The 27685-nt window shown below is 43.1% G+C and overlaps 1 protein-coding gene across 1 annotated transcript; it reads left to right on the forward strand.

Annotated features, from left to right (window-relative positions):
- EVA1C (eva-1 homolog C (C. elegans)) lies at positions 1-27189 on the forward strand. The gene is made up of 8 exons (XM_010194133.1): positions 1-80; positions 3372-3594; positions 7110-7233; positions 10277-10429; positions 19908-20051; positions 24798-24869; positions 25410-25499; positions 26789-27189. The coding sequence occupies exons 1-8, from the start codon at positions 1-3 to the stop codon at positions 27187-27189; spliced, it is 1287 nt and encodes a 428-aa protein (XP_010192435.1).
- The last annotated feature ends 496 nt before the right edge of the window (positions 27190-27685 follow it).

Genomic DNA, 27685 nt, shown 5'->3' on the forward strand with positions numbered 1-27685 from the left:
ATGCGGCCAAGCTGCCCAGGAAAGGAGGGAAAGCAACTGGAAACTGCTCACTCCTGCACAAACACCACTCCAGATCCAAGGTGAGAAGCAGCTGCTGAGAAAACTTTATCCCCTCCCTGAGCCCCATGCTCCAGGTGGGCACAGGGCAGGCAGCCCTGGTACGTGAAGAGGACCTGCATGAGGAGAGGAAAGAAGCTGGAAGTTTTGTCGGAGAAGAAGCAAGAGGGAATCGTGACCTTTTGAGTGGGAATCACTTCTCAGCGTGGGCTGTGAGCTGCCCAGTCGGCACCGCTTTTGGCAAAGGGCTGACCGCTCCACCTGTGTCTGCGTAGTCTGTGTGTGTATAGTAATAAAAAATGCAGGTTTAGATGGTCTGCCATGTGAGACAAGCAGTTCAGCTACTAGTACGTCACCACTTCTCTTATCAGAGAACATTAGGTTTCAGCCAATTTTCATTACTATTTTTATCCTTTATTGTGTGCAAATACTCAAGGATTTTAATAACTGCAGAGTCACTTAAATGGCGCCTGGAAGGCCAGAGAGCATGATGTCTTATTTTCACCAGTCCATCTAATACTATTTTTACAAGTGAACCATATTGCTTATACAGAATCGGAGCAAGTTTTTTATAAAGGCATTTTTTAAAGGATTGAATAGTTGCAATTGTTGGAGAAAGGTGCTTAGATACTGGATTAGGAATTTGCAGGATCAAAGTAGCAGTTAAGATGCCAGGGAACTCATCCAAATCACAACATAGCTGATATTCTCTAGGGAATACTGGGCTGTTTTGTATACAGCACTCTTGGCTCCAAGTAACTTAAAACCTGAAGAATTGAAATGATTACAAATATCAAGCTAAATCTTTCAAGGTGTTGAGTGCCCTCAACTCACGTTGGGCTGAATACTCGTTTACACTGTGGCCCTTTATGCTATGATGGCAATGTCAAAGGCATTCAGTGGCAGTAAATGCCAGTGGAGGCCCCTTTATAGTGTCGGACCGTAACAAAGTCACTTGGGTGCAATTGGGCATTCGGCCCATTTTCCTGGCAATACTCAGCACCTTTCAGGGGCAGCCTGATGGAGGAGTGGCTCTGGCAGGAGAGCTCAGTTATTTGTGATCTCAGTTACACAGAAAATGTAGGGAATGGATTTGGTTTGGGGTTTTTTTAACCTATGAGAAGCCACAGGGATTTCTGCTGGGCTGATCTTCTTGAGATCTAGACTGCAAATACAGGCCATGAAATTCTTTCCACCCGGATTTTAGCGCCTGTGCTCAGACTGAGTTCAGTGAAGTGAGGAAGTCATCTACATCTTTGCTGCACTGGAAGGTGCGTGTGGCTGACTCCTGCCCTCTCTTGGGCTCTAGGCGAGGAACAGCAGAGACAGTAGTGGACCAGGCTTCTTCTCCTTTCTCCAAACTTAGTCACTGGTAGGGGAGCTGGATTTTCCTATCCAGTTGCTGCAGTTGGCAAAAATGCCAGAGAACTGAAATATTTTGTTTTCATATCATTTACTTGGAAAACTTGAGTTTCTTTTAAAAACTCTCTTTTTTTGCCCCAAATTACTCATCTTTGGTGAAAGGTTTAAAAAGGGCAAAAAATATGAAAATTAAATGGCGTGAGCAAACTCATTCTCAATCTTTTCTTTGATAAAACTAGTTTTTATTTTAATTATATTTTAAAAATGTCATGCTAGTTCTGATTCAGCCACCAAAACAAGAAAATGTGGTTTGGGTTTTTTTCTCTCTGTTGCTTAACAGTAATTACATTGCTGTCACCACAGTGGGGTAACCAAGGCTTCTGAGAAGAAGATACTAACTTTTGTCTTTAATAAGACCAATTATATCTTCAGAAAAGAGGCAAAGATAGGAAAATTATAATTTTGGAAATTATTATGTAATCATGGCCTCAGTTTTAAAACTTCTGCAAATCTCAGATAAATCAGTGGAAACTCTTAGTGCTTTCTCACTACTTAGTATGTTGGGTTTGGAGACCTGTGTTTGGGATTTTTGTCCTGAATGTGAATGAACTTGTTGTTCTGGAAGTTGGGAATTAATTTTTGAGAGAATTATACAGAATTTAATGCATGTATAAGAATAAGAATTCAAATATTTGAATATTCAATAGATTCAAATATTTGAAACTATTCAAATATAGTTATTGTATGCACATTAACAAAAAAGTTGTCTAGTAATGGAAGAATTAGAAAACAGATTTGCTTTGATTGTAGTTTATTGGGTTGGCATAATACTCATGAGGAAAAAGAGGTGGGTTTGGGTCTAATTTCCATGTGTTTATGGAGGAGAGATGAGGAAGGATATTGCTTCATTTATAGACTGATATTCTGTGTCCTTTATCTCTCTGTCCCTCACGGCTCTTCTGCCCCTTCACCCATAGACATTTTTTGCTTAAAGATAGATTTCAACCAAGTGTGACAGAGTGGTAAAGATATCAAAACTTCATAAGTATAAGTGAGGAAAGTCTTTGAATTAAATTACCCTTAATAGTTTCCCAGCACAATGGCTAATTTGTAATGGTCAAAGTTAGCAGCCTGCATGTTTTTGTTAAAGTATACTGCAGATCAGAGAGAAGGGCATAGGAGACTAAATTTGTGTTTCTGGTGATAACAGAAATCTTGGCTAAAGAGGCAATACGTGATGAAATACAAATCAGAAGAACAGCTGTCATTAGCGCCACTGCTCATGGATTTACTTACTAAAAGAGGCAAACAGTTCATACAGGTGGACAGCTGCATACAGATGCTACCTCTCCCTCTTCTGGTAACACTGACAAACTCTCTAGTAAATACAGAATTCTATGTATCTTTCTTCTGGGTTTCTTTCCAGTATCTACGGTGTCCAGCACTTATGGACCACTTTTCCCCTGTTATCCTAGCAGTTTATTCAGTCATACAGAGAGAATCACTTTTGTTATCACTGATGTGAAACATGACTGCCTAGGAGCCCAGCAGTGCAACATATCAGTTTAAGGCGAGGGGCAAGGAATACCTTAGCCAGCTGGAATGCAAGGGTCTAGCCCGCAAAACCAAGTTAAAACCCTTCTTCTGACTTCTGCAAACACACCCTGGGATTGTTAGCGACCACGACTGGCAGGGGCCTGAGCCCATTTATTGTCTTTGAGATGACATTGCCGACCTAGTGCCTCTGCTGGAGTGCTGGTAGGGCTCTGACTCACTGCTGCGCAACCTCTTGTTTTCCGGACCTGAGCGTTATTAGCATATAAAGGTTGACCCGTTCACAGAACCACGCGGTGTGGCAGTGGGCCATACATATAACCTTGAATACAATGCCCTTTCCAGAGACTGATTGTGGTTTTCTTATTATCTAACGAGCTTGTCATTTCCTGTACTAGTTGTAACAGAGCTGAATATTTTCTAGGTTACCTAACCAAACTTCTGCAAAATCATACTGCCTATGCCTGCGATGGGGAACATTTGAGTCTGCACTGTCCTCGGCATTCAACAATAAGTGTTCAGTCAGCATTTTACGGGCAAGACTACCACATGTGTAGCACTCAGGAGCCTGAAACCAGGATGACAGAACCCATAAACTGTGTGGCACCCACCTCTTTGCAGGTATCGCATGTTGTAAAGGTTATTAATATACAGAATGTTTTTGCTGGTTTCCACATGGTGAGCTATGCTATGTAAAAAGGGCAGGTTTGTGATGAAATGACATCATGTCTATGTGAGTTTACCATGAAAGTATTACAACTGAAAGAATTTGTCTGGCCAGCAGGATATTACTGTAAGATTGTGAAAGCTTTGTAGATTGACTTCTAGTTTGATAAGCCTTGCTTTGGAAAGCCCATTCTCAAAGTTCCCTAAAAGAATCGACTCCCTTCTAATCGAGGGCTGGTCATGACTGAGCAGACCAGTCTTAATCCATCACACAGGCCCTCCTAGCCCCCTGAAGAGGACACAAACGTGTGACATAGCTGGGTTACAAATCCACTGAATAAGATGGCATTCTGGTTGGCATTTGGCTTGTTGCATGCCTATCTTCACTCACTGAAAAGGTACCATGACTGCTAAACAGCAGATCCTAAGCACTTTTGCAGGTATCTGTGTTTCTGTAAATACATGATTTGTATCAGTAATATCCTATGGTTTGTTTGCTGGGCCCTCTTAAGTATAGCTTGGTGTTATTTATACTTCATAAATTATTACTTTCTGCTGTGGAGACTTTTTAAAAAAGGCTTAGAAAGTCTTACTTGCACTGCTGTCAAAGCCTTGTTTCATCATAGTGAAAATGCCCAGTGTTAGGCCAAATTCAGTAAATCATTGCCAAAATTAGTAGTCAGTGGAATATGAACATGTTCTGTTGGTGAAGCTGTTGTAAATGCTCTATAGAAGTTTTGATGAAGCTTGTGACATAGGTGCTTGCAGCCGACACATTGCTTCCTGACAACAGGAAATGTCTGTTCCCACCACTAGTGAGTTGAAGAGTATGACAGAGTGGTTTGGCAGTAATACTCTCCCTCCAGAAACAATATTAGGGCAGTTCTGTAAGTGTGGCTGGCCCTTGCTGTACTGAAACTTCTAAAGACATTCCAGACACAACCTATAGGCCATGTGAAAGTACAGCTCTTCACCAAAAACAGTAGTCCAGATGCATCCTTGACAACATTTTACTGACTACAGTGAAATGACACCAATGATTATTTTGGGCTTGTGAGTGCCTTTGTGAGGTCTCCATGGGCAGTGTTTTTCCTCAAATATAATAAACACAGCATGGGATAAATGTTGTATAAACTACCATCATCATTCAGGCACTGTCACTGATCAAAGGCACGAAAGCATTTTGATGAGGCCACGAACATGAGAGATATGAATGCTCTGCATCTCAGGGAGTTCCGGTTCTGTCAAGGAGAAGAGACACATCCTGTAAACTGATTTCTTAGAAAAAAGGACCGGTGATCTCATCCCTCCTCCCTTTCCCTTTGGAACCACATCTGCAGTCTGCATAATTGGGCATGATGCTGCCCTGCAGCCACGAGGAAGCATAACAGGCATTTTTTACAGTGACCTCCTATTAAAAGGATCACTGCAGAGTTAGATCTGTCTCGGGATATTAACAGCCCAGTGCTATCTCATTACGAGTATCATTATTTGCTTTTGTGGTTGCATGCTTTTTGTGCAGCATCATGACAGAAAACGTGACTACTGTTTGTGTTAAGGAGGAGAAAATAAAAACAGATGCACAGGAGATGGTTCCACTCAGGTGCAAACAGAAGGGGACTCAGTGGGGGACAGCTACCTCCACTTACTGAAGACATAACTATTTCACTGGCCTGTTCCAGAACCATCCCAATTAAAGAGCAGTTATTTGTTTGACTTGCAACTCTGTAAAAGAAGAATTGACTGATAAAGTCTGCTGTGCCTTTCCTTCCCTTTTAAGCTCTTTAGAGTGCACTTGATGCTCAAAAAGTGTTGGATGCAAGTTCTCTCCTTCTACCAATGGGAACAAAAAGACACGAGTGTTATAGGATCTCTGCAATGCACTGCCAATGTGTATCATTTCTGCTTGGGAGGGATGGCTTCCAGGGATGACAGAAGAGATTCAGCCACTGCCAACTCTCTCAGCCTGGAAACAAGAGTGCAGCTTGTGCTATCACAGTGGTAAATTTTTGATTTGGCCTCTTGGTATGACTGAGACCCCTTCTGATGAGAAACAAGACAAAAATTCCCATACAATTACAGGAGTACCTAAAACTATGAGGGAATGGTATCTTACAGTTACTCCTGTTAAGAGTGGGGTGACCCAAAGACATCACCCTCCTTATCACAGCCTGCTGTGATTTTAAACATCAAGAATCCTGGGCACAACAAACACAGACTATCCAAAAATAGTGTCTAGAAAGCTCTCTTTAAACTGGACTTTGGAGGTGAATAGAAATTTTGTAAGTATACTGCTGCATTTAAACTGGGGGTTTTTTAGGTACGTTGCTCTGTGTTAAAAACTCGAAGTCATCTTAGGCAATGTCTTCATATTTTCTATAGCTACACTCCAAAACCACTGATGAAGTGGGAACACCAGTGTGAGCAGTAGGAGTACTCAGTCCTTTTGCTGAACTTGGAGAGGGTCCACATGACCCTTTGCATATTACACTTCAGACTTTTTTATCGTCCTCCTTCTTTTGCCACTCCTAGTGAAGCAGCATAGTAAGAACCGTGATAAATTGCTGAAACAAAAAAAAATCTGGGGTTTATATGGCCTCAGAAAAGCATTTAAAAATTAAAAAAAAAAGGACAAGCAGGCTTAGGATAGACAGGCCTATCTATGCTGTCTGATCAAACCCATTCTGGATCTGGTTCAAGTGGCAAGTCAAGTAAATATCTGCTAACGTGTGTAACTGCTAAGTGCCCCTTAAGCAGGAGGTCCTGCATGAGGCTTAAAGCTAGGGGTGACACCAAGTCATTAGAACTCTTTCAAGTGAAAGTATTACAGAGCATGATCAGGTAACCTGAAGTGGATGGAGATGAAATGGTTAAAAAGACATCTTTTTGAGTTACCATGCTTCACCTGGACATTGCACTCCAAGTCACCATCCCTGGAGGTATTTAAAAGATGGATAGATGAGGTGTTTAGAGACATGGTTTAGTCCTGGGCAGGTCATGGTTGGACTCAATGATCTTAAAGGCCTTTTCCAGCCAAATGATTCAATGATTTGATGAGTGTGTGAGTGCCTCAGGCACGTCAGTGGAGAGGTTGGAGGCTGAACGCATTCCCACTTGCTCTGGGCTCTGAGGGGAGTCCGGAGCACCGCTAAGGCTGTGGTGGCACACAGTGAGGTCTGGCTGACAGGCTGGGGGCAGAGGGAAAAGTGACAAACAGCAAATTGGTAACATCCTAATTTGCCATGGGCATCGCTGTGATGAATGTGTTCCTATAAACTTGGCCATGACTCAAAGTCCAGTAGAGATGTGGCCTAAATAGAATGATACAGATGTTTCTTACATGTTTATAGCCAAAAAGTTGTGAAGGAATGATTTCTGTCCTGTATAGAAAAAAGTACAACTGAGTCTTCTCATTGCTGTATAGCTTCATATCTTGTTTTCAAGCCTATCCTTTCTGCCCGTTGTTCTAGAAAGTACTGGATGAATGCCAAAACCTGAGATCCTGCCAACTCCTTGTCAATAGTCGGGTTTTTGGACCTGATCTGTGTCCAGGGACCACTAAATTCCTCCTTGTCTCCTTTAAATGCAAACCTAGTAAGTAATCCACATCAGGCAAATGTGTTTTTTTGTGTGTGTTTTGTTGTTTGTTTTGGATAAAATGCCACTGCACAAGGCTTTGCATAAATCCATGTGAAGTTTTGAGACTCTTAGATGAATAGCAAATTGGTTTTTTCTACTTTATCTTAGGTCTCTGTTGTGTTTACAACTTGAGTACGCTTGCTGCCAATTTAATGACCGGTGTAGTTTGGCAGAGTCAGATGTAAGACATCAGACAAGAAAGGAGAAATGTTTTGGAAATTACTTTTAAAGACATGGCAATGATGAAGTCATATTAGAAAGACAGAGCTGAACAGCAAAAACGAATGCTTGGGCGAAGGATCCAAATGATGAAGCAGAGACCATAATGAGGAGTATACAGAAATACTTAATGAAGTAGGACCAGAGCTTTCAAAGATCGTCTGTTTCTACCTCCCATTTATAGAAAAATGGCTGGGGGATACACATCCATGGCTAACTTTATTATGGGAATTCATTGTAGAATTACCTGTATTCTATGCAGGTGTTTGACTTGTTGATTTGTGAAGGAACAAATCCTGCCTCAAAGAGAAGGCACTTTGTCAGCATGAGAAAAGTATGAGAAATATTAAGACAATCATCATGAGGTTTCATTTATTGGTGTGTTTTAATTGTTTTTCTTGTTGCTGTTGTATGTGAGAACAAGCCCCAGTAGCCTGGGGGCTCTGCTTTTTTTGGCAGCTAATCCCCAGTGTGGCTGAAATGGGTCTCAAAGAAAATAGTTGAATGATGATTTATGGACAGGTTCACCAGCCAACTCGGAAATACCATCCCACAACTAAAGAAGAAAGCACAAAAGGGATTTTCTTTAATCAGAGTATGAAGATAGACATCACTGGTGGAATAGGAATAGGGGTGGCAAGCAAGCTGAAGTGCCAGTTTATGCAGAGTATTGAGGTCAGAGCAGAGATACAGGAATTGGGTGGGCAGATCCTACCTTTGGCAAAGCACTGTCACAAGAACTCCCAGGATTTACTGGGCCGATCATCAAGGGGGAAAAAAAGTCTCAAATGTAAAATTGTAATGATGTTTTACTGTCTTAATAATTTGGGGTTTTTTTTACATATTACAATTACTGCATTATTAAGAGTAGGTGGATTTGAATATCATAGCTGTGTCTGTGTTATTAGAAATCTCTTTTTACTAATCACAAGTGGATTGCGATCCTGTTTGTTACTTTTATAAGCCTCTTAATGTTTTTCCCAGTGGAAATGAGCTACTTTGAATATATAAAACACTCTGTGATCTGAATTTTACAAAAGCTGGTCAAAAGTGTATTTAACAGCAAGTGCTGCCTTCAGAATTGAGGAATAGTCCAGTCCCAGTGCAAATTACATGATTTCATGTGTCAGGAAACTTGTATTTGTAGGTAAGATACTAATATTGTTAGGCTTGGCTGTGGAAAACATCCTTACTCAGGAAATCACTTGAGTATAACTAAGTATGTTTTACAGTCTCCTTGCCTCCAAGTGGCAATTGCCTGACTCCCTTAGTTTTTCATCTACTTAGGAATATTGTTGCAGTATCTCTGCAGAGGTCTCTGTTGTATTCTTACCCTTGTCTCATGCCACTTGTGGGTTTGTTTCTGCTGTCTGTACACCATAGCCTCTCCAGCAACCACAGAGCACAGCCATGCAGACATGGAGCCCTTTAGGCTGGCAGCCCTTGGACCAGAGCCTCTGTTTTCTTGGCATAGTCCTCATGGGTGTGTGGTATGGCAGGTGCTTCTGCAGAGGTAACAGTCTGCAGCAGGTCAAGTAGTTTTTAGAATCACCCTTTTTAGACTTAAACCTGTGGCTGCTGATGAGCTCAAATGGAGGAAACTGGACTATTACCAAGAACATTAACTAATTTTTTTAATCTGTTCTATTCTAAATGAAACAATAATGTTTTCTATATTGAATAGACAGGAGGTTTTTCTCTCTCCGGTTCCCCTAGCACCAACACCCACAATCCACTCACAGGGGTACCACTCAGTAACAGTGAGTAACATTACCCTGCTCAGCTCGGGAACCTCCTTTTCCTGTTTTCACATTTTTGAAAGACAAAAAAAATGGAGCAGAATAAACTCTTCTCCGTGGCTTTATCTGCACTAAAACGGTTTGCCGCTATACCCAGAGCAGGGAAACACGAGTGGTAACATGCTGCAAGGAGAGCAGCTGCTTAGGCCAGCAAGAGGCCTCCTTGGCCAGATGGCAGATTTCAGCCACTTCCCTAGGAGGGATGAACCATGCTGTCTGGAAGACTATCTCCCCACTTTTGTAGCTTCCCCACCTTGGTGTTGAGCACGCTGCCAGTGTGTCTGTGCCAGCTGAGAAAGGGAGGGCGTGTATTTTTCTCAGGCTCCTGATTCACATTGCTTTGTCAGCAAAACTTTTCCAGTGAGCCAGCGCTGGATAGTCACGCCCAGAGGAACCCACTGACCTTGCTGGAGCCATGCAAACACAGCGGGGAGCGCTGTCTGGCTCGGGATATGTAGCCCATCCCCGTGGCTTTGTGCCTCCCATTCTTTGGCGCTCGCTCGGCGCTGTATGCGGTGGCACTAGGCGATGCCAGCCGTCCCCATGATTGATGAGTGGCCGGAGGCGCTCAGCACTCAGGCGGGTGTCTGAAGTAGGCGCAGAATGCAACATTGTCCTGGGGAGAGACAAAAGGAAAGGACGAGGCTTCTCCCACCGAGCAGCAGTGGAAAGCAAGCCAGGAAATCAGGCGGGCATGGGGGAGGATGTTACACTGGGAGAGGAGATTGGCAAAAGTTAACTTTTTAATTCCTTTTAGAAAGGAGCCAGAGGCTTTAGATAGTCATATGGGAGCAGCTCAGTTGGAGGAAGCACTCCTCTTTGCTATTGGCTTTGTCTCTGGTTGTAATAGTGCCACATACCATTCGCAACAGAACTTGCAGAAAAGCTGTTTTGCTTTCTGTCATGCTGCTATTTGCTGTTAACAGTCCAGCTGAGTAAATTGCCTCATGCTACTATATTGTTATTTGCTTCTATTTTAGCTGAATACAAAACCAAATCAGCATGTGAAAACCAGGAACTGAAACTCCACTGTCAGGAGTCCAAGTTCCTTATCATCTACTCTGCCACCTATGGCAGATGGGCACACCAGGCGAACGTCTGCTCGACAGAAGTGGAGCGCGTCCCCCCCTTTGGTATGTTTTTATGCTGTTTATAGACCTTCTCTAACTGGGTGCACAGAGAAGGGGGAAACAGATGGGGAGAAAACTTCAGGTGCAAGAGCAATGCCATTTTGGAAGTGCCAGTAATTGAAAGATAAGAGATTATGTCTGAAACTCAAACAAATTGCCCAGCACAAGACAGAAACATAGAGTAAGGAATGCAGCAAAGTAATAAACTTTTATGTAGTTAATCAGTCCTTAGTATGATTAGCACAAAAAATGTCTAGTTCTGTTGGCTGTCTTGAACCTAGGTGACGTATACTAAATACCAGCTGCTTGTCTTTTTTCTTCCTCCAACTTCTGGCAACGATTAGGCAACATGGATGTCACAACATGTCTCAGTGTTACCATCTGATACCTGTTTCTGCTGGCTCTTCTTTGCCTTGACTGCAGACTGTAAGGATCCATAGGTCAGGGGCCATTGCTTCAGATGTTGTTGCATAACCAGACTCCAAGACCAAGGCAGTACTAACAATACAAGTAGTATACAAAGACTATATTGATGATGATATAACGTTAATATCGCTTTGGTCACAGACTGTGAACACTTTCAGGTACAGACTATTCCCTTTTGAATAGGTAAAAGAACCCAAAACATCATTAGTTGTACAGTCTACATCGATAACCAGTCATTGACTTCACTGTATAGTCTCAGCTGGTGTATGATTAATGACATATTACTCACTTTTTATCTCTGTATATTTAAATTAATAGTAACATGTGGTTGTGAGGGTGTTGGATGCTTGTATGGATACTATGTTCAGTGTTTGGCACTGAAGGTGTGAAGGTAAATTTTCATGCAATGGAGAAGGCCAGCACGAGATCTGTGTGCTGTTCACATCCCTTAGTACCACACAGGGAAGGACTTTTGTGACTGATGCCAGCCCTTTGCAAAGGCTGAACTTTACTCCTAAGAAACATGCTACAAGTGGAATCTATAAGAAGCATCTCTGAACATCAAGAAGAGATCAATAATTAGTCTTAAAAGCCTTTGTCTGCAAGCCAGTGTTTCTATTTAGTTGTATAGATATTATTAAAAATGTATTGGCTGAAAATTGTAATCTGTTCTTAGACAAGAATCTATTTAAAATTGCCAGGCCTGTGTTTCACACTGGCTGTCTTGTGTGGTCTTTCACAGAGACTTCAGCTCTGCCTGTCTGTTCCATGGAAGAAACATTTTAGCAGGTTTCTGACAGACCCATACATCCTTCATGATGGTGACGTTGTTGTGTCATGTAAGGCAGAGCAGAGACAGCTCAGTTGATCGAGAAAGGCTGCCTTCGTACTTATTTCTTACATTTCATTCTCCTCTGGAAATCACTCACTCGCCTCTAATGTTGGATCAGAATACTACAAACCCTTCTTACTGGCTAAAGTTTCCCAGTATAAATAGAGAAAGAATTTCCAACAGCAACAAACTCTCTGCTGTGGCCTCTTGAGCGGCACCCTAGCTGTTGCTGGTTTTTTGTTCTATAAAGCAACCTAAAACTGTGGTAATACAAGAGAGCACAAAACCTGAGACAAACACAAGGTAGATCTGTAGAAGGTAGATCCTTGTATAAATTTCCCATTACTTATTGAAAGTGCTTGGCCTCTTCCTGCGTGGTGCCAGTAACCCTCTGCAGCAAGTACAGTTTTCAGAAATACCTATGTGGCTTGGGAGTACACATTCAGTTATCACAAAAGACTTAGCACTTAGGAGCCAAATCCATTGATTCTGGATCTATCCATCTCAAGCTTAAATCTTATTTATGTGGTTATTTAAGCATACAGAGATGTGAGGGGGTACATGGTTAGACTTTTTAAATGCCTGTGTACCTTTCTCTCAGGAAAGGCAATGGTAATTTGAATGTCAACAAGATTTTATTTCAGCTGCTTCATTCCTGAATCAGAGCCCACATACTTGTATGTGTTTGCACCACAATCTAAATCTGCTCCAACACACGTCCATTGTTGGTTCTACCCACATTTGTGCATCCCAGGCTAACAAGGGTGTGTGAGCCTTTCCTTCTCTTCCACTGCATCACAGGGAAACTGTGAGGCTTTTTTTTTTCTTAGTAATATACAGAATGGAAGTCATCTGTAGATCCTCATGACAGGTACAGGAAGTCTCTGTTGAGCTCAAGGGTTTTGCATCTATCTGTACTTGATGTGGTCCTTCTTAGAGTACTGGTTATTGACTTATTTTGGTGACCTCGTGTTACATGTAGTACAGCTGATAAGCAATTAATGACAAACAGCAGCTGTGGACTGAGACAGATGTATTGTGAATTACTGCTTTTCTATGAACAGTCTGTCAGATCAGCTGACAGATTTTTGGAGCTTTGCTTCAAAGGAAACACAGGAAGGCATAAAATTTCTTTAGCATTAGGGCACTTCTCCGTGTAGCAAATAGAGTATATAAATCTGTCTATGGTATTGGAGATATTTATGTAGTCTCTGAGCACTTGTAAGATCCTGAGCCTCAGCTTAACATTTAGCATGACTGCCTCCCATTGGAACTAGTTTTCTGAGCCTGTTTAATAAAGTAACTTAGGTGCCATTTCCAGTACAGAGGAGGAAGAAGAGCAACGGCATCATGGTGTCATTTGTGCTAGATAAAGTCTTCGGAGTAGAGTTGTCCTCTGGTCTGGTTAAGCCTTGTTTATGCTAGGCAGTAGAACAGCTTTAGCATGAGACAGTGCCAACCAAAAAGCCCACAATGGATGTTTTTTCTTCTGCAGAGTAGGCTCCTACCATAAGTAGCAGAGTTCACTGAAGCACAAGGAGTTATTTCCATGATAAGATCTCTGGATCAGTGCAGGAAAATAAAAAACTGTTTCTGCAGCTGTTCAAATGACTGGCACTTTTAAGACTGTACAGAATTTACAGAAAGTAACTTCCTTGCTTTGCTAAGATTACCAAAAAGTCACAAGAAGACTGAAACTTTTTTAGTTAGGTGCGGTTTTGTAGCAGATGGTTCTGCTTAGAGGAATCTATTGTGCCCAGCACCAAAGCAGGAAACTGCAGCAGTTTGTTCCTGTGTGAGTTGTTGCCTTTTCTGACATATTATCTGTTTTATATTTGTACTAACATGTGCATGAGGAAGGAGAAAATTTATTGGCGAGAAGAAGTTAAGAGATGTGCCAGAACAGGTTACCGCAGAGAATACAAGGAGGATTCAGGTCAACAAACACTTCTCAAATCACAGATTATTCTTGTTCATACATGAAAGTACTCGGAAGAGGCCTCTAGCTGCAGCTTACAAGCTGGAGCACTATAGTGTCCTTCCCAGAAATTTCACCTGGATGTGCATTGGCTGCTCAGATGTGCATTCCCTCATGTACTAATGACCATCAGGGCCCTGAATTGTGTATCTTCATTGCTGGAAGGTAGGGTCCTTTCCAGCACAACCCCTTTTCTTTTTCCTGTTCCCACTTTTGGGAGATTGAGAGGCGAAGTGGAGAATTCAGGTATGCTCATCACAGTTTCCACCATGGCATGACATACCCCAGGGCTGGGTTTTGTCCTAATCCCCTCTTCCCAATGAACTGGCATTCAGCTAAAAAGAAGGAGTGTTAGCAAGGCAAGAAAGAGATTTCCAAAATCCTGTAGGTCCATTCCAGCCCATCAAAGCATTATGATTTTGTTATACAACAATATCTTATGATTCTGTGATTCCTTTTTTCCCCCTTTTTTTTGATGTATCTGTATTGTGGGCAATTCAAAGGACCTACATCTCTTATTCACTAATTATGATTGAAAAGCTTTTGGTTTCTTTCTCTTCCTAAGACATGTATACTCCTTGTAGTGTAACTCAGCCCTTTGTATAGGTCTCTTGAGAGCAGATGTAAATAAGTAAAGGTACAGACTGCTATAGGCAAATCTGGAAATGCTGACACGCTGAAGTTACTAGGTTCATGCTAGCTATAGATTTCTAGGTGCCATAAGACACAAACCATGTAAGTTGCCCAAAATTTAGGAAATGCTGGGTATTGACAGACACTTCAAGGAGCACTTTGTCAATTAACAGAAACACTGAGCCCAGTCCTCTGCTGGGGGAAGAAGCAAGAGCTTGTAGCTCTCAGCTGCTATAGAGAAGGTGACTTAAGTCTTTTATAGGCTGCAGGTGCCACTGGTTTAAGGCCTGGCTGTGCCCTTCCATTCCTGAGCATCATCTGCTTAGCGTATATTTAGTAGGTAACTATGGGGCTGATTTCAAGCACAAGTCACCTGGGCAGTCATGCAAGTGACCAACTCCTGAGTGGAAGAAAGCTGAGGCTGCAGAACAGTTATTTTAGTAACACAGCATAGGACCTCCTGCAGAGACACCATGGAAGAGCAAATGTTCTCCAGCTGTGAAGGCAGAGAGATGGTGTGAGCAGCGTAGATGGAGCAGCAGTCTTCTGTAGCAGGAACAGAGCTCAGGGACATGGGATAAGTTGACATCTCCCTTTGCAGTTTCTGCCACAAGTGCCTTGACACTTTGGGTGTGGAAGACAACAGTAGGCTGAGTTTTATAGGTGCAAAAGTAAGGATAAAATTGTTCAATTTTGCTTTTACCGCAAAAATCCTTAAGTCTCTGTGTGCGTACATCGATATGAAAAGTTCCTTCTCCATGTCAGCCTCAGAAAACTGGGAAGCTTAGGTGATTTAAGCCCCAAAAGGTGTCAGTAGGAGCCATTGCACCCCTTGGCCCTAACAAATCTTGTCCAGACAAAGGTCTGCAAAAAGGAAAGGTATTCAAAGTAGTGGCAGGATGCGAAGCAATCGTGTGAAGGGAAAAAGAGAGCACCCACCATTTTTAGTGTCTAGTTAACTTTCTGCTGAGATGAACAGAAAAAGTCACATTTGGCCGAGCAGCTGTTTGAAGTTGCTTGAAGCACACTCAGACATACATCACTTCATCCATTAATGTTTTCTTTACTAGCAATTTCAGGGTTTTCTTGGCTGTAGGTTTTTTCCTAGCTTAGATTTTTGACCTGTTTGGAAAAGTACACATTGCACTCAAGCCTAGAATAAGCCTGGGAGCTCCTGCCTGTGTGAATGCAGACCCAAAGGGTGCAAAAGAAAGCAATGGGCGTTTGAGCAGAGAGAGCCTGGTTCCTGCTGTCAACAGCGACTGGGGAGCTCCACTTGTCTCTTGACCTCAGTGTTTGTGCTGGCAGATGGGTTCTGCACTCTGTGAGTATGCATGTGCAAGGAGAAAGACCAGGGGGTTTTTTGGTGCAAAATACCGGGAGCCGCTTGTAAATAAAACCAAGCAATGGACTAATCTCATGCAGGCTACAAGGGCCCCACAACAGAGGGAGGGAGAGAGAGGGTGCAGCTTTTCAGAAAGCCTTGGTGCTGTATTCACTTCTAAGGCATGGCCTGTGCTGGCAGTATGTTACTTGTAGCATATCGTACTGCCTTGTTTACTGACGGTACTTGGACCTGAAACATAAAGGTATCAGCAACACTTTTCATTAGTGCTGCTGACCATACTGTGTGGTTTTACTAGAATCACCCGTTCAAATAGCCCTTTTCTGATGCATAGGCAGGACCTTGTGTGCCATGCTGTTGCATAAATTACCATGTTATTATGGTAACTTTCTTTAGGAGTCTGCAGCCTCAGCTTGCTCTGAACTGTATAGTTTCCCCTTGTCAGTTCTTATCCCCAGAGCTGATATTTGGGCTCCACAAAGCGCAAGCCATCCTGATTTGGTAGTGTGAAATCTGTGCTTTCAGTTGATCTTAAAAGCAAGCCCCTTATTCTTTTGTGGGTAGGCAGGCACAGCCCAGAAGGCATACAGCACTGTAAGCTGGCAGTTTGGGCTGAAAGCAAGCAACAGCTCGGCTCCAGTATTGGAGTGGCAAATTGCAGAGGGGTTTCATTTTGGGGAGCCCTGGTCCTTCACCAGCACGTTACCTTTTATGTCATGCGGATCTACATTTCAGACACATTCCCTACCCATCGTGTCTTGAGGCCCGCCCTGTGCATGGTGATGTGGGAGAAGACAGCAATTAGCAATGTTTGGAGAGGGTGTGACAGGACCCTATTGGCGTGGCCAGCTCTGGCTCCTCCATCACCTACAGGTCTTGTATGGGAGGGTGGAAAGAAAGGGAGGGAAAGCTCCTACTGTCTGAATTGAGAGAAGCTTTAAGAAACCAGAAGACAAATTGCTTCTCATTAAAGTCTGCATGATTTATGGCATGTCATTTGCATGCCAAAACTTTCCTAAACAAAGCTAATTAGGGAGCTGAAAGAGCCTTTCCTTCAGAAACAAGGCTTTCTACTCTAACTGTTAAATAGCTGCAGTCAGATCTGATAGTCTGCTACTGTGTTAAGAACCTCTTCTTGACACCCGTATCTCCATGCCATCCATATGAGTGTCTGTTTCAAAAGATCCCCCAGCAGTCTTGGTGTGTAGCAGGCAACTTTGGGAGAAAGGCGTGAAGAATGGTGTGTTTTCCCAGCTACACATCACTGCCTTTTCTGCCAGTGCTGGTGGATGCCACCAGCCTTCTAGCATGCTGGGAAAGCGCCTTTCAAGAGGCAGCTTGTTTTAAGCATACGGTACCAATTTAGCAAGCCCCACAGACATATGTGTAGCTGAAACATTACTTAGATGTTCAGAAAGAAAATGCATATTTATGTTTGTCTCCTGATTTGTGATTTCTTTGGGACCATTCAGTGAGACCGTTCACTCATTTACTCAGAACGCAGCATTGACTGAGTCCTCTCCTCGTTCAGACACTGAAGTAAGGTGCTTGACCATAAGGAAGGTAAGGTATTCCTCATGCAAGCTCTGCGTTGCTGCAATTGGATTGCTGTTAAACCCCAAGCAAGTTTGCTTGAAACTGTCTTGAATGTTCCTCTGGCACACCTTAATTCCTCTGCCCTCAGTGTAGGTGCACTTCTGTAGTGTCTGCCTGTGGGAGATTGTACAGACGAAGACGCAGATGTTGAAAAAGTGGCCTTCGGTACTGAGTACACAGAATTCCTCCAAGCTGAAATCATTGCTCAGCTGGCATCATAGCTGCAAGGAGGGCTAGTGAGGACATAGCAAGGACGCATAGAAACCAGAGAGGAAAAATTTGAACAATTACTGACTGAATCACTAAAGGCCAAAATCTTGTTGGACCACAGGAAGCTGTTAAATAAGGGGTTTTTTTGTTATAAAGCTTTCCAGTTAATGTCTGTGCTGTCCTGCAAAAGCAAGCCAGCCTTGGTTTGCATTTACTCACCTGCGACACCAAGCAAGCCCTGGGAAGTTCTCCAGAAACTGGCCTGCCAAGAGCCCACAGGCATATGACGACTGGCTCCTCGAGTAGAGGAGCCAAATCCAACATTAATATAGATGATAAGGAGCTATTAACCCCCACAGAAACATGAGCAAACATCTACCAAAGGCAAAATGAAACATGTATTCGCTGTATCACTGAATTTGTAGAAAACCATCAGCACAGCAGCCTCCTGTTTTTTGAGACACTGTGAGTAGCTCAAAGGGCAGGAAATTTTGTAGAAAACATAATGCAGTTTGCCAGATTGCTGTTGTGCTCCCAATCCATTAATTTATGAATCATCTGATAATTCCTTCTGATACTCTTCAGTTGTTTTCATACTTTCCAAAATAAGCTACATGGCTGCCTAAAATGTCCACCCAAATATATCCTTACTCATTTAAAATCGCCAAAGAGGGAAATGTAAACAGCTGAGTTAGTTACTCTAACCAGAACTACTCAATGTTTTAGGTCAGCCTTCCCTGCCTGCTCAGCAGCCTCCCAGGACCCATGGCCTTTAGGATTTTAGGTCTCTGAAAAGACAAGCAAAGTGTTCCTCTCCCAAAAATCCATGTCCAAAGGTAACCTGCACACCCTTTGGCAAACAAACAAATCAGCTCAGTATCTCCCAATGGCTGTGCTCAAGTGTACGACTTATTCAGGGCTGGTGTCAGGGGATTAACTCTAAAAATCATAAATCTGCCCCATTTTCACTTATTAAAGGTGAACCTTCTTTGTCAAGATCTCCAGTCTCAAACCTCCCCATTCTTTCCAAACAAGACTGATTTGGGGAACCTTTCAAGTGTCTTCGCAAACACTGTTTCTCCTTCCTCTAAAGAGCCGTAAATGACCTTCAGCAGTTGAAAGGTGACAGGGTGCTCTCCTTATCTATGGATTTTTTTCTAGGAATAAGGACTGGTTTAATGCTCAGAGAAGTATGTTTTCAGACCTCTAGAATGTCCCTACCTCAGAAGACTAGACTGAGAGATATCTATCACCCACCCATAGGCACAAAATGTGTGAAGTAATGCTGACTGGAAGCAGACAGCTTCAGAAAAGTGTTCCTTACTCCTGACTTGCCATTTCTGCATACTTTTTGTTTAGAAACCAAAACAAAGGAGTGTTTTTGCTTTGTGGCTTGGAGTTTGGCACATGTGGATAATGTGAATTTAATCACAATCTAGAGACGTTCTTTCTTTTTTTAAAGCAGATTTTAAAACTTTGTCTGATGCACAGAGTTCCCCACTCAAATAATTTCAGCTTCAGTGCAAAATCCTGCTGATCCAAGTTTTATTCTTTTATAAATTGTGGTAAGCTTCAATAAAGAAATCCCAACCCTGGGTGTAGATGTCAGCAAGGTGGGTTTTTGCACACGGTGCCTGCCTAATGCTCAGTTCACAGGGAGAGTTTCAGCAATCTGGACTCTCTTCGCCTGCACAAAGTCAAGCTTTGAAAATGATGTGGGTTGCCTCATGTAATTAGGGCATGAAGGCAGTGCAGTGGAGATACCATTGAGGTTGCTTTAGGCATGCCAACTTGGCTTGTGGTGGCAGCCTTAGTAGAACAGCCTGGAATTTGGTATGGGAGGAAGAAGCCAAATGTTTTCCCTGGTTAAATACTGAGCCAGTTTTGACCTCTTTGCCACAGCAGGATGGCTCCTACCAGCAACAGGCATAATAAAGCAAAAGCTACCTTTTATATGCCAAACTTGACTGCAGTCCTCGTTGTTCTGACACACAAAAATTGATCTCACCTGACTTGAACTGAAATTAGGCACCCAGTCAAATAATCTCGATAACCCAGGGGGAGAGAGAGACCTGCAAACAGCATTGTATCTGCCTTTATTTGCACACTCATCTTGAGATTAAGTAGATGGAGAGCTCTTGGGATGTGCTTATTTTTCCAGTTCATCGTGAAAGGAGCATAGATGCTGGAACACCTCGTTTGGAGGTTGACATCGATCTTCCTGCAACCAGAGCATGCACCTGGAAGTCACCATGAGGTAGTCAGCTTGCTGCAAGTTTACATTTTCATTGCACGCTGACTTCCTTGTATTGACAAATCCTAATACTTAATTCTGACGTCCTGCCTAGGCAAACATATGCCTGAAATCAATAGCAAATTCCTATGTCTAGTCATGCGTGTAGCAGCTATTATTTCTGATAACACCAGTGTTGTATATGTACTGTATGTCTTTTTCTTTCAGACTGTTTGTCTTACACGGCACTAGAAGTTTTATCAAAAAGATGTTATGGGAAACAGAGATGCAAAATTATTGTCACTAGCCAGAAGTTTGGAAGTCCGTGCCTACCTGGAGTGACAAAATACCTTAACGTCAGCTATGCATGTGGTAAGAACAAATGCATCATCATTTTAAAGTCTTCATTCTGCAAAGCAAAACAGTGCCAAATGGTGCACACATATGGAGGCACACAGAGGCTCCCTAATGTCCCCTTCCTTTTAACACAGGAAGTTTGTGATGTAGCTGTACAAGAATACCAAAAATACATGATCGGTCCCATGGACAGAGTTGCACCTTGTGTAAACTCAGGCATTACAGTTCTGGGTTTTTTCAATTGGCAATAAAATATAAAGCTTGTGTTTTAATATTTTGATAAATACTATCAAAAGAAGAGTCTGTTCTACAGAATTAATCTGCAACAGAGCTAAGAAAAGTATCCTGGCATTGCCTGCACCAGTGCAGGTAGAGCAGTCCAGCATAATTGAAGCACTGTGTACAAGCCCAGTCCTGAAATCTGATTCACAAGAGCACACCTACAGCCTTCAGCCTTGCAGAGAGATTTCCTTTCTCATGGGCAAAGTCTCACTAAAAGTAAAGGTTTGAGCTTATACATCCCTTGCAGGACTGAAGCTTACTTCAGCTCATTCCTCAGATGAGGGAACAGTTTCCCATATTCTTTACCGTAGACTAATGTATTTACATGAGGGGAAAGCAGAATTCCTTAAAATTATTTTTCTCCAAAGCAAAGCTCCTGAGACAGCAGCAGATAATATCAAGAAAGGTGAGAGAAAAGTGGTTGCAGAACTTTAATGTAGTGCCTTATTTTGGCATTACACATTTTTACGAATGGCTTTGTGTTTCTTAAGCCTCAAACAGTTTTCCTCAGCCTCTGCTTTCTGCTGCTGGCAGGCTGTGGGGTAGAAGCGCAAGGCTCAGGGGTGGTTGTCTCTTACACACCTCCACTTCAACTGAGCTGTTTCACCAGGTTGCTGCTCTGCTCTCGGTGCACCGCTCAGAAAGCGGCTGGCCCTGCTCCATCCTGGCTTTTTCTGGTCTGGAGGGAGTCGCAGCAGTAGCTCCATGGGGATGTATCATAGCGTCCTTTCCTGCCTCTCTAGTGAGCAGTGGTCAGAGGGCACACATTATCTGAGATGTGCTTTTGGGAACAGCAGTGCAGGATTGATTACCAGATCACCGTTGTACCTGAAGATCAGAGGAAAATGAGCTCTGGCTGCTTCCTTGCCTGCATGAGAGGTTTTCAGTCTCCCCATGAGTTAGCTGTTAGGTGAGAAGTGTTGCAGTAATTCATCTTTATATTGTTGAAGAGTGCTGGAGATCTGCCTTTGCACTAATATGTTATGTTATTGTGCAGTTGCCTTCATGCTGTAGTAGCTTTATGAATGAGTTAATGGAATTCTCTTTAATTAGAGTAGGGATAATTAGATAGCTCTTCCTTACACATCTGTGCTAGAAAACCACTGTGTGTTTGTTTGCAGTGAGGTTATGCATTCTGTTATTTAGTGAAGTGGTTTTGCAAAAACATGTGGGTAGTAAATAGTGTTCTTGTGTGTTGTTGGCACATTTTGAAGACTTTTTCTTCTGCCAAATCCTACTGAGCTGTGCAATCTGAAGCATTAGCCAATGATTGCAGGTCTAATTATTTTACAGATCATCTAGTGAACATGGGAAGAGTTTTGGCATATTCCAACATGACATTTTGCATTCTTTCCCCTCACTAGAAGTTCCTTGCTAATCTGATGCTTCCCAAGATAAGGTAAATAGATCTCCCGCTGAAGTGACAAGAGCACAGCAGAGCAGACCATGTTCTCTGAGGGCTGTGCTGCACTTGAGAGTATTTCCATCATGGTCAGGAATGTGAAAAAAGCCATACTCCCCACCTCAGTGGTCAGCAATCATTTAGGGCCAGTGTGTCTGGCTGTATTTTTAATTTTGCAGTTAATTTCTGCTAGTAAAAGTTCACAGGAGCCAGGAGGTGCTGGTTCCTCACAGTCTCAGTGCCCCCATGACCTGTTCAGCATCATCTCGTGTCTACATGGGGTGACATCTCCTGGCTCTTGCTGAGGCTGGACTTCAGGAGCCTTTCTCAGGAAACACAGCTCCCGCTGCCCCACGTTGTATCTGCACTCCCTGGATGCCATTCAAAATCCTCCTGTGGGCTGCCTTTGGCAGCTTGCGGTAGGTGACTGACTCCTACCCTACTTGACAGAGTAGTGCTGGCACAAGTTGTAGTATAGCTGTGATTATCTTGATAAAAATTCCTTGTGCTAGTACCAGTTATTCTGTTCAGTGACCTGATGCAGCCTATCCTAGTTAAAGTCCTTGTGTCTGAAATGAAGCCGTAACAAAAATTAACAATGCAGGCAGTCAGGAGCTTTTTTTCATCCATGCCATTTTGAATTAAGCATCCCCCTGCAACAAATATTTGAATGGCAGATTAAATAGTCGTTCAAACCCAATGGGGAGACGTGGAGAAAGGACTCAGTCTTGCAGCAAGTAAAGCCCTGGAAGGGGAGCAGGAGGAACATCAGCGCAGGTGAGGGAGCCCCAGACTGGTCACCAGGGCATGCGACAGGAGCTTCAGGTCCCACAAAGGTGCTGGGCACAGTGCATCCTCCCAGGATGTTCTTCTTAACATGTGCACATCCTCCACACAGCCAGGCCTGAAAATTCACGGTGCAGTCTGAAAATAAACCAGCCTGCTCACTGTCTGCCTCGTGCACCAACAAAAACACTCTGCTGCTGGAAAACAGTTCAGAATTACAATGAGGTACAAGCCAAAATAGAAGTGAGCTCATTCTCCCATATCTCTGTTGGCCTTCTAATGCAAACAGGAGCTGAGAGTCCCCAAAAAATTCCTTCATGAGGAAAGGCAGCAGCTATGACTTTAGGCCCACACACAAAGAAAAGTTCTGCTCAGAAAGAAGTTCTATTTTTAGTTGTTTTTCAAATGAAAACTATGCTTAGCCCCAAACCTCAATCTCCTCTGTTCCGTTCAACTTTCCTTAACACTATTTCTTGACAAATGTTTCTGTGTGGGATAGAGGTGAACTTCATACCTGAAATTTCTTCCTTTCCCCGCCCCTTCACATCAGTTTGAAAAGTCAATCAATCTGCCTTCACATAGCACAGGGAACAGGTGCCAAGGTCTGGGTATCTGAAGGGCCCATTCATCTAACACAGAATATGGGAACTCTCAGTGTCTGCATGATGCACCTGCTTTTACCTCTTCTAATTATTTTAAGAAGAGTGTGGTAACTTACCAAGGAAAAAAATCATGAAATGTGAAGGATGCAGCACACTCCCGCTGAGCTCATCTCTTCCCATCCAGTGTATGTTCCTTCTTGGCCACCATTCATCTCCAAGGCTTTGCAGTGGACATCACACAAGACTAGAAACATTTCTCTGAGAATTTCAGTGAATTATCCTCATTGAAAAACAGTATCTAGATGCAGTTTAGCATCTGATTGTAGCCCAGTCCTGAATCTGTAGGCCAATTTTGTCTCCTAAGGTTGGCACTCCCCTTGTGTGGTGGAAAACAAGGAGACAGAAAGGGGGCAGATCCCTGCACTGATGTTCCTGGAGCTCCGCAGGCTGGTGTGTGAACCTAGTCACAGGTCCAGAGCTGCCCTTACTAGTCACTAGCAAGAAATCACAGCATTATCTGTCCCCTTTGGTGTGTCACTGATCTTTAGGTGAAAATTACTGGCTCTCTACCTGTGCATCCCTCAGGTTCGCTCTGCCTGACGCACTTCCTCTTTGCCACAGCGTGCTCTTTGCCACCATCCCGTGCCACAGCATCCCAGTGCCTCCTGGTGTGCCAGATGTGGGTGGCAGTGGAGAGAGGAGGATGTGTGCAGCACAGCCCTTCTCCTGGGGCTCCTGCGTTTGTAGGGCCCTGCATTTGCCAGCTCTCCCCTTAGAGTGTTACCTGGTACTGTGGTTTATGCAGTTGCTCTGTTACCTGGTGCCTCCTCCCCATGATTTCATCTCCATGAAAGCAGAATCATGGGTTGAAATAGATAAATATTTAATAAAATAGCAATAATAATAAACTAATATTAATAGCAGTTACAATATAAAGTACACGGAGTTATACTCTGCCAATGTTGTGGAGGAGTAGGCCTCAGGAGTAGGACAGTAGACAAGTCCTTCTCAAGATGTCAGCCATGGTGGAAGAGACAAGAACAAGGATCATCCACAGCAAACTCCCCAATTTATAGTGAATGTGGCATTTATGGTATGGAGTGGTATTAATTGGTCAACCTGGGTCATCTGCCCTGGCTTTAGCTCCTCATAGCTTCTGCACCTGGCCAGCTCAAAACTGTTAAAGACCTTGATCAGTATGGCAACCTGCATACCAGGACCAGTCACAAAGTGTCTTAGCAGCTTTGTTCCTATGAAACAGTGTGTTGTAGTCCTTACAAAATCACAGCTTTCCTCAACAGAAAACTGACTCAAATTCTGTCCTAGTAAACCAGGACACCAGGTTAGTGAAAGTCAAGGCAATGCAGTGCCAGCAGCCCTGGTCAGGGCTGGTATGGTGGGAATAAGCAGCACAGCTCTGCCTGGGGCTGCCCCACCTCTGCAAATGCTCCTGTCCTCCGGGTGTGAGGGAGCATCTTGGGCCTCCGAGGAAGCTCAGGGCCAGGCTTGCGCACTGGCAGGGCTGGCACTTGCCCACGCTGGCTCCAGATACAGACGCCCACTCCCATCTCTTCAGTACCCCCATCAGAAACCCAGATATAAACCCCAGGATTAGCAGTGGGATTGGTAGTTAACTCGGGAGCTGGTTCCTAAAACTAACAGTGCACAATTTGTCTTTCATCTTTTCAGTTCCTAAATTTATCCTCGCGGCTGTCAACCCCCTGGTCACCGATAGCAAGTCTTCAGTCAAACAGAACGATGGTATGTACCATCAAAAAAATCTGCTAACTTTGATTGAACCATGCAAAAAGTAGAAGTGAAACTGCAGTTGTTGCAGGTTGAAGAGACAGTTAAAGAATTATGCCACCATTTGCTCTCCCTAAAGGCAAATCAAATTAATGGGGTGGCTAATGCGTATTCACTGTCATCAGTAATGGGAGTGTACTGCAGTGATTGGGAAGTCCATTTGGGAGCCATGAAGCCTAATGGAAATAAATTATTTCAGAAAGTTGAATAGGAATAGGCAAGGGGTTTCACTTGGCAATAGATTTTTAAAAATAATTTTGCCATATTCTAGATATTCAATATTTTCAATACTTTGTTATTTATACTTTAATTCAGTTTTTAAAAAATTTATCAAATGTTGTTTGGCCTGGTGTTCTGCAAGTTTTCTTTGGCACAGCCCTGGCCTGCCTGTGTTTCAGACAGACGTGTTAGTTCAAAAGTTACTGGGTGAGTATCAGCTCAATGGCTTCATTATCTATGATATGAATGAATTTGTGTTCCCTTCTTGTGTCACAGGTGTCGACCTTGATCCAAAGGAATCAAGACTTCCAAAGAAAGATGGCATTATTGTTAGCAACTCCTTGGCTACATTTGCGTACATTAGAGGTAGGGAAATGAGGCTGAGATTGTTTGGTTTATTAGATTGTAGCATTTTGGGAAAAGGGAGTATCACCTCAAGAGATTACAACTGGTAATCCCATGTTTTTACTAACTATTATTACAATGTAATCACAGGCTTGTGTATGGGACAGTCACAGCAAAATTGATACTTACAGAATATTTTCCATCTTGAAGGATCCAAACTCTTTTACAGACTGCAGCCAAGATACTTTTTTTTATTGAACATTCTCAGTGGGGACTGTCGGTTGTTCAATATTTTTGAAAGCCTGATCCTGATCTGGGAGCAGTGCTGGAGACATGCAGTTTTGGAAATCTTGGTTTGCATACATAGAAGTGTCATTGAGAAGCTGTAAAAACAAACAAACAAAGCCATTTCTGGTATGGGATATAGCAGGTTTTGTGACTTAGCAACACTACGGCAAATTTTGTTTAGGCAGATAAATTTGTGATCACCAGCTCTCTAACATCACAGGAGAAGTCATGAATTTTGGAAGTGAGCAAAGTCTGATGTTGAGAAGCAGTTCTGGAGCTCAGATTGCTGCTCTTGTAGAAAATGGCAAAGAACCACGCAGCTGTCGAGCATCATCCCACAGCCTTTGTAAAGGCTTCCCTTGCCAGCACGGTGAGACGGGCTGTCCCTGCTGGGGTCACCCAGCTGCGCCCAGCAGCTCTCCCCACACCCCCAGACCCAGCCACCCTTGACACCGTCCAGCAGCCCCGAGCAGCAAGGGTTGGGTTTTACAAACCCTCTAGAAAGGCCGTTTCCACTTCTGTCTCACTTGTTGCTATCCTGAGAAGTTATCTCAGACTGTGTGAAGGAAGGAAAATGCTCCCTGCCCAGCCTGGCCTTGAGATGCTGCCATGGCTCCGTGGAGCCCAGAGTCACTCTTCCCATGCCCCCTCTTCATGAGGGTAAGGCCCATTTTGGCAGGATGGCTAAAAAAAAAAAAAAGAGTATGTTTCTGGTAGTTGGTTGAGAATGATAGTAAACTGCTTATAAAAACATGGGATAATGTTATTTTATGTTATTAAGAGGCTGGGAATTTTGCACAGTAATTTGAAGTGGCAGAGACGGCAGTGTTCAGACCCCAAGTGCAGGGTGGTTTTGGTGCAAGACAGAAAAAGTCTCTCCACATGCCCTGTGCCCCCAGGCACCCCCACCATTATGGCTGTGTAATCAGGGCACTTCAGGAATGACAGCTGACACGGGTTTTTTTGTAGCTGGGCTTTGGCAGAGTTTGTAAACTGTTTAAGCAGCGGCTTTCTGATTTCAGATCACCCTGAAAGAGCCGCTCTCCTGTTCATGTCCAGCGTTTGCGTGGGACTCATCTTCACGCTCTGTGCTTTGGTGGCCCGCGGGTCATGCTCGAGTGACTTCCAGAAGTTGCACAGAAAGAAGGAGCACTTAGTGCCAGACAAGGACAGAGTGTACGAGAGCAGTGAAAAGGATGACGAGGTGGAGGAGGAGGAGGAAGATTCCTCTGATTCGGATGTCCAGGATGAGATAGTGGGACTTTACAGACCTTCTTACTCAGGTTATAATTCAACAGAGGCAGCAGAACTGGCCGAAAGGATAGAGCGCAGGGAGCAGATCATACGCGAAATTTGGCTGAACAGTGGTCTGGATATGACACCTCCTAGAAATATGAATACGTTTTATATTAATGAACAATAAATGGCTTATTTTGGATGATGCCCTAGCCCTTTTTTTTAAAAAAAGAAATGTACCTTCTGTGAAGGAACATTTGTATCAGTGCATATAATTATTTGTAAAGTAAGAAGAAATATATGCAATAAAAGGAGAGTTTCAAACCCTTGACTGTCTATAAATCATTCTGTGAAAAACACTTTTACAAGCTTTCGTAGATGTAAGTGATGTGATGTTATGCTAGGGATTATTTTTCACTGTAATTTGGGATCAGCTGCCATACGCAGGTTAAGGATTATTGAGTAAGGGGAAAAATACTTGAGCAGCATAACATGGAGATGCATTAGGATATGGCCTTGTAACCAGTTAATGTGCTGCAGCTCATAAATTGTAGAAGAACATGCTCTATTGAAGAGAAATATGAGTATTATTAGTAGCGTAAGCAGTACAGAGCAAAATTAAACACAGGTTCTTGAAGCTTTTCTGCTGTTTCCTTAACCCAGCCTTTCCCTTATAAATCCTG

This window comes from Mesitornis unicolor, unplaced genomic scaffold (assembly GCF_000695765.1).
Source record: "Mesitornis unicolor isolate BGI_N332 unplaced genomic scaffold, ASM69576v1 scaffold34851, whole genome shotgun sequence".
NCBI lineage: Eukaryota > Metazoa > Chordata > Aves > Mesitornithiformes > Mesitornithidae > Mesitornis > Mesitornis unicolor.

What these genes read in the sequence shown, in the direction of transcription:
- EVA1C (XM_010194133.1), top strand. Translation starts at nt 1, where the DNA reads ATGCGGCCAAGCTGCCCAGGAAAGGAGGGAAAGCAACTGGAAACTGCT. An exon ending in TGGCACCCACCTCTTTGCAG is followed by an intron (nt 3,595 to 7,109) that starts GTATCGCATGTT and finishes CCGTTGTTCTAG; the next exon opens with AAAGTACTGGATGAATGCCA. An exon ending in GGAGCGCGTCCCCCCCTTTG is followed by an intron (nt 10,430 to 19,907) that starts GTATGTTTTTAT and finishes TTTTTCTTTCAG; the next exon opens with ACTGTTTGTCTTACACGGCA.